The sequence below is a fragment of the Brassica napus genome, chromosome C9 (genome assembly GCF_020379485.1).
Source record: "Brassica napus cultivar Da-Ae chromosome C9, Da-Ae, whole genome shotgun sequence".
NCBI lineage: Eukaryota > Viridiplantae > Streptophyta > Magnoliopsida > Brassicales > Brassicaceae > Brassica > Brassica napus.
In genome coordinates, this window is record NC_063452.1 from 19073246 (window position 1) to 19087978 (window position 14733).

At 37.9% G+C, this 14733-nt stretch overlaps 2 protein-coding genes and 1 non-coding gene across 3 annotated transcripts; 1 reads left to right on the plus strand and 2 right to left on the minus strand.

Annotated features, from left to right (window-relative positions):
* Window positions 1–1179: 1179 nt before the first annotated feature.
* Window positions 1180–1650, minus strand: LOC125592515. Its single transcript, XM_048767730.1, has one exon. It carries the CDS (start codon window positions 1648–1650, stop codon window positions 1180–1182), a length of 471 nt encoding a protein of 156 aa, XP_048623687.1.
* Window positions 1651–3587: 1937 nt separating this feature from the next.
* LOC125593664 lies at window positions 3588–3694 on the minus strand. The gene has a single exon (XR_007329564.1). It is a non-coding gene; the product is annotated as a small nucleolar RNA R71 (small nucleolar RNA).
* Window positions 3695–10993: 7299 nt separating this feature from the next.
* LOC111215763 (acyl carrier protein 3, chloroplastic-like) lies at window positions 10994–12427 on the plus strand. The gene is made up of 4 exons (XM_022719832.2): window positions 10994–11335; window positions 11695–11787; window positions 11922–12044; window positions 12123–12427. Exons 1-4 carry the CDS (start codon window positions 11282–11284, stop codon window positions 12246–12248), a joined length of 396 nt encoding a protein of 131 aa, XP_022575553.1. The 5' UTR covers window positions 10994–11281; the 3' UTR covers window positions 12249–12427.
* The last annotated feature ends 2306 nt before the right edge of the window (window positions 12428–14733 follow it).

The following is a 14733-nucleotide window of genomic DNA, read 5'->3' on the forward strand; positions in this document are numbered from 1 at the left end:
TTTATCGTAGTCTTATGATATGTGTACGCGATGTCAAGTTTCTTTTAATATAATGATTTTTGTTTAATATAGTTTGATGGGTTGAAGTTGATGTTCACATAAGTTAAAGATTAATTTAGATACGATAAGAAGTGATATTACAACACATGTGATTTTCGAGGTATATTATTTTAGATATTTTCAAGAAGAGGAATGATAATTGTGAAATAAATAAATTAAAATTTGGCTTTGTCATTTCTGCTTCGTTTAGATAATGCTTCTATTTTAATTAACTGTCTTTCTTTAGTATGTGTCAATCAAAAAATTACAATCAAACCAAATATTAAGTAAACTAAAAGAAAAATAAAAGAGCTAACTATGGTTTTATCATAAAGAAAATCAAGATAACTACAAATGAGGAAGTGGCCGCATGATAGACTCTGCTAATCTTTTCGTATGAAATACAACACAATAAGCGATATATGTGTTGCTTAAAAACAAAAGCGATATATGTAGTTTTTTTATTACTTCGGTTACAACTCTTCGAGGCAATAGAAAAAGTTAACCCGAACCAGTTTAGATGTTCTTGGAACTATTCTAGAAGGTCCATCTCGGAAATTCTTGGAGCCCAATGGCACTTGGCAAAACCAGTTGGTGTACATGTTTTCAGGAACGATCAAAAAGTTTCTGAGGCTGTAATGTGATTTGTATTTCTCTAAATATTTTTGTAATTGTCTAAGCAGTTATTCGTGGACATATGATCTTCCAATCCCCCAGTGAAAGCGTTTTAGGTTTCTCCAGCTTTGTTTCTTTTTCTTTGAGTTTTGCAACCTAACCCAAAGCTATTTCTATCTTGCCTTTGATGGCTACTACGGGAGATTGACTAAGATTTGGATCGCCGTAGCTGAGTTCTTTGAAAAACTTAATTATACGCAAGAATGATTAAAAGAAAAATAAAAGGAAATTAGCTACTTTTTCTATTATCATTGTGAAACATGAAGGTTTTGATCAAATTATAAACATTGACTTTATATTGATGTTGAATTGTAACAATATTATTGTGTAAGAATAGGTATATATACATATCATAAACCCTTTCTCTTTCTTGAGAGGATAGGACAATAAGTGTTCTTGATCTTAGCAAATCATCATCATTTCCCCTGAATAATGTCATTTAAAAGACACCAAGTGAAGACACTATCAAAGATGGCCACAACAGGTGAGAACCGGCTCTTTGGACAAATCCAAACATATATTACAATCGAAGAAGTTACCATCGCTGCCACTGCTTTTCTCCACGTCCGTTTTCTTCTCTGACACACCGTCTCCAATGGCTCCATCTCCGTTCTCACACATTTTCAGATCCTCATTGCCTCTTTCACTACCCTCGCCAGTCTGCAAAGCAGCTCCGGTTACAGGACTTCCCATCAACTGGTTCAGTTCAATAGACATATGGGTTTCAGATATAATTGGTATGGGGAGATTAAGTTGTCTGAACCGCGTCCTATGCCGAGTTATGATCCTCGTCACAGCTTCCGAGAATCTCTCGGATGGGTCATTACTCCAATCAGCCAGATTCACAGTTTCGTTTAGGGACGGCCGCAGATCTGACTCAGGACCGGGCCTAAGATTCAAATCTAGGTTCATTGTGTCAGCGAACTCCTCACCCATCAGTAAACAAAAACAAAAGGCTCTTCCTTTCACTTGTGGTAAACAAAGGTGATATACGGTGTTTTTGGCATCTTGTATATATGTTTTCTAATTGGTTTTCAAGTCTTTATCGAGTCTTCCTAGTCCTTTTCGAGTCATTACAGGTCTGGAGTTGCATTGGATGGTAGATAGACCAGTTGGAGGAAAATAGGAGAAAAAGAGTGCAATTTGAAGTTTTTCACGTGGAACAGTCGTGCGGAGCAGTCTGGCGTGCCTGTTCCAGCGGCAGAGATTTTTAAGGAAGTTTCCAAATATTTCGGAATTTTACCTAGGGCTTCCCCCTTTTACTCCTTAGCCGCCAGAGACCTGCAATATATATTTTCTTATTATTCTAGACATTCTACGCTACGTTTTAGAGAGATTTTTGAGAGAGAAAACTTGTACTCTTGTTAAGGGAAAAGAATCTCTACATCTTTTGTAGAAGATTTCTAAACCCTCTTTGCTTTTTATTATTATTTCAGACATGTTTTCTTCATTTGTTATCTCTGTGATTTCTCTGTCCATGGCTGAGTAATCCACTTGCTTAGTCTAGGGTGTTAGATCTGTGAGTTAAACATAGATAAGTGAATCTCTTGATTGTCTTCATTCATAACTATTCTTAATGCTTGCATTAAACTGGCCGATTCATGTTAGATCCTAGGTTTAACATGTTCATTAACCGTGTAATAGGTTGCTAGATCTGTTATGAATGAGCATTGCATCCCTAGTCAGCGAGAGTAGATATTAGGGTGTATTGTGAACATATCGGACTTGATCTCTGAAGCTTGCTAGCGCGTCTTGATCCAAACAAGAGTTTAGGCATCAAGACCGACTTGCAAGGGAATCAATACCACGAGAGTGGGTTGATTCAACCTGAGTGATCCGAGTTCTGGACTTACTCTTAATTGAACTTGAATAATTGTTTGGCTCACACTTGTTTAACACCCGATCAAACCACCCTAGGCTAGTATTCTTAATCATCTGAAAAACCTTAAATCAATCTCTTACTTGCTTGTTAAGAAATCAACTTTAAAACCCTCATATTGTTTTAGCTTGATATTGATCCTATAGAAATAAAGTGTAATCATTGGTCTATGTGGATTCGATCCTAAAGTGCCACATCGACATACCATTCGATTGTGGTAGTGTGCACATTAGGTTAATTGGTGTGCGTATACACGTAATATCAATTTGGCGCCGTTGCCGGGGACCATCTTTTTACCTTTATTTTTCAGTTATTTATTTAGTCTAAGACCTCTAACTTGCTCTATCCTTTTTGTTGTAACTAATTTTTCAGGTGCATAACCAGTAGACATACTCAGAGAAATGCACAAGGAGAGTTAGTTACATTTACCAACCATGAGCTAGCAAGGTTAGAAAGAACAAATCGTCAACAACCAAGGCAATCCGACACCACTATGGGTGATCAAGCCAATCAGGATGATCTTATTGCTGCAATGACACTCATGCAGTAGCAGATGCAACAGTTGCAGCAGACCATTCAAGCACAGGAACAAGCTGCTCAGCAGCAGCAGGAACAACAGACGCAGACTGCTTCAATCGGGCAGAGAAACCTTCCTTGCAACATCCCTTCTACTCGTTCTGCCATAGTTCCTCCACCCTGCACTAAGCAGGACTTAGAGATCAAGCCTGCTTTGATTGGTCTAGTACAGAGAAATGTGTTCTCTGGTCTCTCTACAGAAATTCCAATGGAGCATATTGAGAGCTTCGAAAAAGTCTGCAGTTTCACTCGCGCGAATGGCGTACCACCAGACTACATCAAGTGCATTCTATTCTCATTCTCTCTTAATGGAAAAGCTGCACGGTGGTTGAACTCCCTCCCTACCGGCTCTCTCACTTCATGGGAACATGTCTGATCAGCATTCCTCAACCATTTCTACTCTAAGGCGAGAACAGCTGCATTGAGGAACAAGATCACCTCCTTCAAACAGCTCACTGATGAGCCTTTCTGCGACGCATGGAAGCGATTCAATGACTATCGCAGAGAATGTCCTCACCATGGATTTGAATATGACTACCTCTTGGAAATTTTCTATGATGGAGTTGACTGGGAATTTCAGAGTGCTATGAACTCTGCCAGCAACGGAGACTTCATGACTCAGACCACTGATGGAGCGTTTGAGCTGATTGAGAACATGGCTGCTACCTCAGCCAATAAGAACGAGGAGAGCGATCGCTCCAAGAAAGGGAACAGTTCCGACACCTAGAAGATAGAAGAGCTGACTGCCAAGGTTGATCAGCTACTGATAAATAACCAAGGGCATGTCTTCAGCATGGAGCAAGCTACGGCCGGGCAGATTCAGAACCAGAACCAGCGACAACCGCAGAGCAATCGGCAAGCTGTTCCAGCTACCGGGAACAGTTAACCAGATGAGCTGAAGGGTCTGGGTATGATGATGCAACAATTGTTGCAGGGTATGCAAATTCAGGGCAAGGCATTGACTCAGGTTTCTACAGACATCAACACCAAGATGGACAACATGTTCACCGAGCTGAATACAAAGTATGATACTGTGAGCAACCTCATTAAGAGGATTGATGTTCAGCTTGCTCAAACAGCTGAGAGTGTCAAGAGGCAGCAAAGTACCCTTCCTGGAAAGAGTGTGATGAATCCTAGAGATGAGCACTGTAATGCAACAGAGCTGAGATGTGAGAAACCTGAGGGAAAAGAACCAGAGCAAATGTTTGCTGAGACTGCTTCAGGCGCAGAAGAGAGAACAGAGCAGCCTGCTAGCTCTGAAGTGACTGCTCCCGACGTACCTATTGAGATTCCACCAGTGCGAGTCTATGTTCCTAAGGTTCCATATCCGATTCCACCTAAACATCTGATGGATCCTATTAGTGCAGAACAGCTGGCTGGGTTTAGGAAGATGGTAAGAAGGCTTCCTTAAAATATCTCATTTGAACATGCTTGGGAGATTCGGCCATTGCATATGTTCTTCAAAAATTGCATAGAATCTCGTGAAGAAATTAAGGCTCTCTTTACTGAAGCATTGACACCATCACTGAAGGTATTGCCTAAAGTTGATGACCCTAGAAAGTTTGTTTTTCATTGTTCCATTGCTGGAGTGGAATTCAAGGAAGCTCTTTGTGATTTTGGGTCTAGTGTGAACCTTGTTTCAAGGGCGATTGTAGACGAGCTGAACATTGTGGACATTGAGTCTTCTCAGGTGACTCTGGCTTTTGCAAACTCTTCCATGGCAGTCCCTTATGGCACAATTCGCAACCTTCATGTCCAAGTTGGGAAATGTATTCTCCATACTGAATTTCAGGTTGTTGAGATGAGCAAGGATCATGAGATGACTTTGATCTTTGGAAGGTCATTTATGGCTACAGTTGGAGCAGTTATCGACATGCCTAAAAAGAGAGTTTCCTTTTCCAACATCAACAAGAAGGTTTTCTACAAGGCTCTCCCAACCAGATCACAAATCCGCTATGCCTCTTGCATCTCAGTGGTTAGTGGAGAACAACTGGAAATTCTTCCTAAGAAGGAACTTGGTAAAAAGGGTAATATCAAAGAAGTCCTAGATGGAGATCCTCACACTGATACCAAGAAACTCAGTGGGAATGCAAGGGTGAAAGAAAAAGTCCAGAAGAAAAGGGTCAAGGGTGACCCTATGATGACTTTGATACCTCGCTTGTGTGATGAGAAATCCATTGAGTATGAGGTAAAGTGCAAGGGTACCTCTAAACCTTTCTCTAAGGTCAGAGTATGAGCTGAAAGAGAAAGGAGAAGCTGCTGTGAAAGGGTTGTTGAGCAGAGTTTTGAAGGTGAACATGTCTGATTGTGGAGCTTGTTTTGGAACAAGCCCTCATGCTCAACCCGACCAGTCCATGTCACTAAGTCAAGCTAGTGACTTAAACCAAGCGCTTGGTGGGAGGCAACCCACTGGTAAGTGTAAATATAAGTTGGTTTTGCTTTTGTTTACTTATTTTTCGTTTTAGTTTATTGAGTCTCAGGTCAAAAAGTAAAAATATATATATTTATTCTTGTTTTCACCTTCTCTCTGATTTATTTTCACACCAGGGACGTTGTAAAGTAATTCTGGGGGAGGGTTTTCGTCGTTTAATAACTCGTTTCTTTCTTTCGTTTTTCTTTTGAGTTAGTTTGAGTCAGTTTTTATGGTCGAGTCAATCAAAACTTTGTGGGAATTAGGACTTTATTCCGTGTTGATCACTAACCACCTCGTGCTTTAGTTATCTTATTCAGTGACCTTAGCGGTGGCGAAAGACACACATATGGACCTGGAACACCCTGACATATCTCACTTGATTCTCCATAAGTTCTCAGCCGATCAGGTTACACTGGGTAGACTTAAGTCCACCTAACTTGAACCTAATCTTGACAGAAATTCCTCTTGTTATGGGCATTAGATCAGGGAAACGAGAACACACTCAGGACTTCTTATCATTTTTATCCATCTTGCTGATCCTGAGTGGCTAGCTCATCTTTAGCTAGTTCTCACCTTGCACCTTAGCGTTTATTACACCTTCATGCATTTGTTTTTCAGTGTCATATGTGCAGATATGTGCAAAAAGGTCGGAGAGGAAAGGATCAACGCAGCCTCTTACTCGTTTCTGCTGCAGAAATTCAGTCAGAAAGGAGAACAAGCAAATTAAGGGAGCAACCGCTCCATAACCAATGAACTGCGCAAGAGCAGGGGTGGAGAACCAGAATGGTTGCGAAATCAGAACCACCAGTGGCACTCAGAACCATCATGTATTAACTCCTTCGTCACATCACCATATCAGTCTTGAAAAAAAAAAAACGAAAATAAGGTGATGGAGAAGGGGAAGAAAGAAAAGAAATATAAGCCACGGGGAAGGTCAAGCAAAAGAGTGGGTACCAAGTTGAAAGATTGGAGAGCAGCCAGATGGCTGATCCAAAACGGAGCAGTCGTTCCAGAGGAAGCAAAAACGAGTAGAGGTTGTGGACATCAATGGATCTATCCTCTCTTGCCATTTTGTGCGATATTCTGCATCCTCTACAATGAAATGGTATCCCCTAAACAATTTTAACTCCACCATTAAATAGCCTGTTTAACACCTAGCCCGTCTACCCTGAATAGTGTCTGTGACAAGAAGCTCACGCTACTCTTAAATGAATGTAGGAAGTTTTATCTCGATAGTGTTGCTTTTTCTGGTTTGAGATGTAGAGTATGGAGCCGATTATTGAACATCAGTCAGTGGGGTTCCGGTAAGGGTGTGTTGTCCTAATTTTACTGCTTATATGGTTCAGAGATTCGTGGTTAAAGTATGGTTGCTGAGAATAAGAGAGTTCCCACACTTTCAAACCTTTCCCCCTGTTCTTGATACTTGACACTGTTTGAGGACAAACAAGGATCTAAGTCTGGGGGAATTGATATATGGTGTTTTTGGCATCTTGTATATATGTTTTCTAATTGGTTTTCAAGTCTTTATCGAGTCTTCCTAGTCCTTTTCGAGTCATTACAGGTCTGGAGTTGCATTGTATGGGAGATAGACCAGTAGGAGGAGAAGAGGAGAAAAAAGTGCAATTTGGAGTTTTTCACGCGGAACAGTCGTGCGGAGCAGTCTGGTATGTCTGTTCCAGCGGCAGAGATTTTTAAGGAAGTTTCCAAATATTTCGGGATTTTACCTAGGGCTTCTCCCTTTTACTCCTTAGCCGCCAGAGACCTGCAATATATATTTTCTTATTATTCTAGACATTCTACGCTACGTTTTAGAGAGATTTTTGAGAGAGAAAACTTGTACTCTTGTTAAGGGAGAAGAATCTCTACATCCTTTGGAGAAGATTTCTAAACCCTCTTTGCTTTTTATTATTAATTCATACATGTTTTCTTCATCTGTTATCTCTGTGATTTCTCTGTCCATGGCTGAGTAATCCACTTGCTTAGTCTAGGGTGTTAGGGTGTTTGATCTGTGAGTTAAACATAGATAAGTGAATCCCTTGATTGTCTTCATTCATAACTATTCTTAATGCTTGCATTAAACTGGCCGCTTAATGTTAGATCCTAGGTTTAACCTGTTCATTAACCGTGTAAAAGGTTGCTAGATCTGTTATGAATGAGCATTGCATCCCTAGTCAGCGAGAGTAGATATTAGGGTGTATTGTGAACATATCGGACTTGATCTCTAAAGCTTGCTAGCGCGTCTTGATCAAAACGAGAGTTTAGACATTAAGACCGACTTGCAAAGGAATCAATACCACGAGAGTGTGTTGATTCAACCTGAGTTATCCGAGTTCTGGACTTACTCTTAATTGAACTTGAATAATTGTTTGGCTCACATCTTAATGTTAGATCCTAGGTTTAACCTGTTCATTAACCGTGTAATAGGTTGCTAGATATGTTATGAATGAGCATTGCATCCCTAGTCAGCGAGAGTAGATATTAGGGTGTATTGTGAACATATCGGACTTGATCTTTAAAGCTTGCTAGCGCGTCTTGATCCAAACGAGAGTTTAGGCATCAAGACCGACTTGAAAAGGAATCAATACCACGAGAGTGGGTTGATTCAACCTGAGTTATCCGAGTTCTGGACTTACTCTTAATTGAACTTGAATAATTGTTTGGCTCACATCTTAATGTTAGATCCTAGGTTTAACCTGTTCATTAACCGTGTAATAGGTTGCTAGATATGTTATGAATGAGCATTGCATCCCTAGTCAGCGAGAGTAGATATTAGGGTGTATTGTGAACATATCGGACTTGATCTTTAAAGCTTGCTAGCGCGTCTTGATCCAAACGAGAGTTTAGGCATCAAGACCGACTTGAAAAGGAATCAATACCACGAGAGTGGGTTGATTCAACCTGAGTTATCCGAGTTCTGGACTTACTCTTAATTGAACTTGAATAATTGTTTGGCTCACACTTGTTTAACACCCTATCAAACCACCCTAGGCTAGCATTCTTAATCATCTGAAAAATCTTAAATCAATCTCTTACTTGCTTGTTACGAAATCAACTTTAAAACCCTCATATTGTTTTAGCTTGATATTGATCCTATAGAAATAAAGTGTAATCATTGTTCTCTGTGGATTATATCCTAAAGTGCTACATCGACATACCATTCGATTGTGGTAGTATGCACATTAGGTTAATTGGTGTGCGTATACACATAATATCAAAAGACTACTCTGGGATCTTTATTACTATGCATGGAAGAGAAACAATGAACCATGATTTAAAAAATTTCAGTCACAACCCGTTTAGATAAAACTTGTGTTGATTATAACTGAACGCCAGATGCAATCTTCCACCAACAAAAACAATAGTGCTGACCAAAATGATAAAATAGAGAAAAGCCAACAAAGAGACCAGAAAACTTACCTTCTATATTACTGCAGAGAAGCAAGGTGTGATCTTTTCAAGACCCAATTCCAAAATCACCAGCTAGAGTTGCAGAAGCTATTGGGTTTTCAACTCATTAAGAGAGAGAAAGCAACAGCAGTTAAAAAAATATATAGATTAAAATCTACATAGATAACTATGTGTTTCGTTGTTAAAAAAACAAAAACTATGTGATCCACATTACCAACGCAAACAGTTTGCCAAAATGACCTTGCTCACGCCTCTATCCATGAAACGGTTTGCAGTCCAACAAAGAAAATAAACATTTGTTAATATGTAGAAAGATGCATATCACACTAATACCATGATCCAAGCCAATAAGTGTCTTCTTAACCCGAGCCTCCCAGAAGTGGATGAGTCGGAATCGCAACTGAGATTCATGGGGACCTAAAGAGGCATCTTTGAAGAACATGACTTTCTCATCAGAATCGGAGGAGAAAGAGGACTTCCCATTTCGTTTCATCGCCATGGCTTGAGGTTTGAGTGGTTCTAGGGTTTTGGTTTGAAGGAAGGAAAAAATCTAAGTATATAAAGAAGGAGAAAAAGAGGGAGATGGAACGAAATCATTAAGAACGTATTAATTGATTGAAACGAAAGTATTGATTGTGTAGAAATGGCTCGATTACTACTCGGTTTCTTTGCTCTTCAATTGGAGAAGACGGGCTAGTAGAGGTGAAGCGAAGCGTCATCCTTCGACGCGTTTCTTTGTGTGTTTTGGGTCCAGTTGGGCCAATTAAAAAAACGATCAAGCCCATACCCAGACTTACCAGCGCTTACCACGTTTGAAGCCCACAATTGTGAGGCATGTCTGGCGTGTCAAATTAAATGCTCCTCATTGGCTGTTTTTTTGTGAAAACGTGGACACAAATAATATTATATTTGCCTTTTAATATTGTATATTTGATTTATATTTATAATAATATTAATACATAAAATTAAAATCATAAATCAAATATATTAGTTATTTTGGATATTTATGGATACAATTGGATACTTTAGATACAAAATACTCAAACCAATTTGTATGTATGGTTACTTTTGGATAAAAATAATCGATTTGAATCATATTTAATGAGTAACTTTTTTTAATTTTGAGTAAATTTGGGTAGTTTAGATATAAAATCCCGAACCAAAAATGGATACTTGTGTTATTTCGGTAAAAAATATTTGAATCCACATCAGATTTTTTTTTTGTCGGCTGAATTCGCATAAGATACAATGGATAATCAGTTTCTTTCCGTTTCTTAGATTTCATAACCGAACTAATCCTAATTTGGGAGGATTCAACTCAAACCCGATCTGTTATTTTATAATATCTAAATAAACCCTTTTTCAATATCTGAAAATTTTGATATCCAAAAGAATATTTCCGTAGTCAAGTGGATATCTGAATGCTACTATAATGGAAGCATCAATATGAATTTTGGTTTGGTTTTATGCAGGTCGTTGGAACTTTGGCCGGTTTAGTACAGCAGCTTTCTCTGGCCCATTTTTTTGCAGGTCCGGTTCTGTTTCGAGGCGGCTCTAGGGGGTTGCACAGCTCGGTTCCTCGGACCTTTCGGTAAGGGTAACCTCCCTCTCTTAGTACGTCTAGCACTTCATGGACAGCGACGGTTATAAGCTTCGAGAAGTTCATCGGTTACTAGCTACTTCGGAGACGACATGGAAACTCCCGACATCCGAGGAAAAGAGGAGAACCTCACTTTTCCATGGTCATCGTCGATGGTTGAGAACGGCGACCGATTTCTAAAAATTTTAAACGCAATTTAACGGAATGTGTCGGGTTTAGTGGGTGGGCGAAGCTAGATTATAATTTTCTGAATTAGTTATTTTGTACTAATTGAGCTTGTAACCGGATCTGATTTCCCGTTAATCGGGTTTAAAAAAAGTAGTTTGAATTAAAAAAAAAAATTTGGTTTGGTTTTGGATCTATTTTCTTGAGATTAAGTAAATCATAATCTGTGAATTATATTTAAAATATATATTTTTTGATTCAATTTGAATTTTTTTCATATGAGTTTGTTTATTTTCTTTTTTCTTCTCTAATTGACCTAAATTGTATATTTTTCCTACCTGGATCTGCCAAGTACCTACTCCACCTGATTTGTTTGCATTCTCGTTGGAATCTCAGAAAGACAGTGCTATAAAAAAAACTCTTTTATCACTTGTTCTTCACCCTCCTCTCTTTGCCTTTCTCCGCCACCCCCGTCTCACTCCTACCTCTACCTCTCTCTCTCTCTCTCTCTCTCTCCTTAGGATTCATGGCTTCCATGGCTGCTGCCTCTACTTCCCTGCAGGCTCGTCCTCGCCAAATGGTCTCTCTCTCTACTTCACTATAAATCTCGAATCTCCAGCTTTTTCCCCCGTTTTAACTGGTTTTTTGACGCGTAATAGTCAGATCTGATTAGTTTCTTACAGATCTCGATCTAGTATTCTTTTTATTCTTTTCAACGGTAGATCTTATTATTGAAACGGCTCTTTGTTTTCTCGGATCTTAGGTATTTGATTATGCAGGAACTTTGAATCTTGGTAGATCTGATTAATTTAATTATTTCTCTTACATCATAAGTTATTACATAGACTTAGTTACTTCTCTGTTTATGTCCTCTGGTATTCAAAGAAACGAGAAGCTAACCTCTCTTCTGTTTTTTTTTTTTTTTGAATATGATGGCAGGTAACTGCGGTTAAATGTTTTAGCCAGGGAAGCAGAAGCAATCTTTCTTTTACGCTTCGCCCTCTTCCTACCCGCCTGAGCGTCTCTTGCGCGGTAAGCCTTCTTGTCTTCTTCCATACTACACAGAACATATAGTTACAGGATATGTTATTGTTCTGCTAATCTAACTCAACACTTTGAAACAATGTTTTTATTACAATGGTGTTTTTTAAATTGTTGGTTTACAGGCAAAACCTGAGACAGTGGACAAAGTGTGTGAAGTGGTCAAAAAGCAACTCTCACTTAAAGAGGGCGACCAAGTTACGGCTGCCACCAAATTTGCTGAACTTGGTGCTGATTCTCTTGATACGGTACTACTTATCCAACAACTGTAAACAAGTTATCATACTGTGTTTAGGCTAGTGACACGTGTGTGGTTGTGTGTTCAGGTGGAGATTGTGATGGGCCTGGAGGAAGCGTTCGATATAGAAATGGAGGAGGACAAAGCACAGGCGATTGAGACAGTCGAGGAAGCAGCTGAGCTCATTGAGGAGATTTTGAAAGCAAAGGCTTAAGTCCAAATCATTTATTACAAAACCAAACGATGGAAACCCCACTAAACCCAAACCCACTGTCCTGTTATTGTTTGGTTAGCTAGATACCACTTAATGTTTGTTGAGATTTATGTTCGTTTGGGCAAAAATATTACAAGGCTTGTATTTGACTTTTTCATTTTAAAACTTTTTTAGCTCCATTCTCCACAAGTCACCTTACGAATCGTTTTAATATATGTTGTAGAAAAATAAAAGGTATCTTACAGTTTTAATCATATGGATTACTATGGAATATAATATGAAAGGGAAAAATAAAAGAGAAATTGCGCCTCTCATGTACACCGATAACTTGGGATAATCTCTATCAAAAGCCTTCTCTTTCCTTTTCTTCCAAATCCATCTGTAAAGATTGTGGTTTTAGTTTATTGGACAAGTAAGGTCACTAAGAGTAACATGTAGATCCAAACATAAGAAGAGCAGAGAGTATTCTGGCTTTCCGCCGAAGAGAACTTCATATGGACTCAGTTTGTTTAAAAGTTTTGATGATGGGACTAAGTTACTCAGAAAACTTGCCGTACAAAAAATGCATCAACCCAAAAAAAATTGTGGCGTTTTGCTATCAAACAACATTGACAACCAAAGTGATCAGTGATATGATTGTGGCTTGTATTTGATCAGTGAAAAGGTTTCATCTTAAAGTTTTAATCGTATATTCGTATGGAATATAATATGAAAGGGAAAATAAAATAGAAATTGCACCTCCCAGCTAAAGGGAAAATAATCGTTTCATCTGGTTTTCTGTAAGTTCATAGTTCTTTATTTTCTGTTAATTAATTCGCGTTGTGTCTTGACTGAGAGATCATTCACCTCATCCGTTGACTGAAGCATCTAAATTTGTTGGCTTAACTTATTTTCAAAGAGCTTTTGAAAACACTTAGAAGGGGAAAAGCGCCTTTAATTTTCCACCCCTACTATTAGCGTCGTGCCTTTTCATACCCAAACAAAAGATAAATGTTGAATACAACTTAAACTAAAAACTAATTTGAATTATAGACCTGAACTCTAAACCGTGTATGTAGAACCTACCTTGACTAACAATCCGTTAGTCAACCGTTAAATTGAGCAAAACAACGTCGTTTTGTAATTGAGGAACTTTTAAAACTTGTATTTCTGGGAATCAAACCTTGATCGCGTGGATGGTAGAATGGATGTAGTTACCACTGTGCTAAGACACTTCTATTGTTTGCTTATTAGATTAAAACTATAAGTAGCGTTTACCTATATATCCTAAAGAAAAAATTGTTTTTGTTTACAAATTTTATTTATTACATGATATAATTGAATCAATAATTTATGTACTTTAAGTTTTTTTTTTTACACTTTTACACATGTAATCAAAACTAAAATGACATTTTATAAGTTATTCAATCTAGTTTTAAAATGTCATTTCTCAAATAGTTATCTAATTTAAAATTTAAAAATCCACATATAATAGTGATCATAATTTTTTATTAAAAACGAAACTTAAATTTTAAAATAAAAAGGGTACACAAATCTAAATAAAATTATATAAAATTTAAAATACATAAATAGTGTACACAAATCTAAATAAAATAAACTTTGTGTATTTTAAATTTTATATAATTTTATTTAGATTTGTGTACCCTTTTTATTTTAAAATTTAGGCTATACAGATAAAAGTTACTTATATTTTGAATCTAATAAGCAAATGATAAAAGCGTTGTAGAACAATGGTAACTACATCTATACTATATCCACGGAACCTAGGTTCAATTCCCAGAAATGCAAAATTTTAAAAAAATTCTCAGTTACAAAACGACGTCGTTTTGTATAATTTAACTTAACACGGTTGACTAACGCAATGTTAGTCAAGGTAGGTTTTACATACACGATTTAAAGTTCAGGTTTATAGTTCAAATTAATTTTTAGTTTAGGTCGTATTTAGCACTTATCTTTTGTTTGGTATGAAAAAGCACTACGCGAATAGTAGGGGTCGAAAATTGCCTTTTTCCCCACTGAAAAGACCGAGAAAAACTCAGACTTCAACCCCAAGGGATTAAACCAGCAATATCTCAAAACTTATAGAAATGACATAGTACTTGAACCCTTTAATAGAACAAGGGCGGAGAAGGTCCCCAAAGCTCAGAGTGAATCCTCTCAAGAGGTATTGTTGCCAGAAAAAAAAGAAAAAGATAGTCTAGTACTCTTCCCAAGCTGATAAGAATCTCAAACCTTGGAGAAGGCTTATTAATGCATATGACTTTGCTTGTAGATAGGTGATGGAGAACCTCGGAACTCGGATTGTCCCAATCTCTCCACTTGTGGAACTTTGCAAAGAAAGAGTAAAAGGCAATGAAAGCAGGGATCTTGAAAGACATAAAAAATCATCAAAATCAAAGGTAAAGGAACATGGATAATCAGTTGTCAGCTTAGAAACATAGAGTATATATACTTAGCTATTTATGAACAAACTAAGAAATCATTT

What these genes read in the sequence shown, in the direction of transcription:
- LOC125592515 (XM_048767730.1), bottom strand. Translation starts at nt 1,650, where the DNA reads ATGGGTGAGGAGTTCGCTGACACAATGAACCTAGATTTGAATCTTAGG.
- LOC111215763 (XM_022719832.2), top strand. Translation starts at nt 11,282, where the DNA reads ATGGCTTCCATGGCTGCTGCCTCTACTTCCCTGCAGGCTCGTCCTCGC. An exon ending in AGGCTCGTCCTCGCCAAATG is followed by an intron (nt 11,336 to 11,694) that starts GTCTCTCTCTCT and finishes ATATGATGGCAG; the next exon opens with GTAACTGCGGTTAAATGTTT. An exon ending in GTGCTGATTCTCTTGATACG is followed by an intron (nt 12,045 to 12,122) that starts GTACTACTTATC and finishes TTGTGTGTTCAG; the next exon opens with GTGGAGATTGTGATGGGCCT.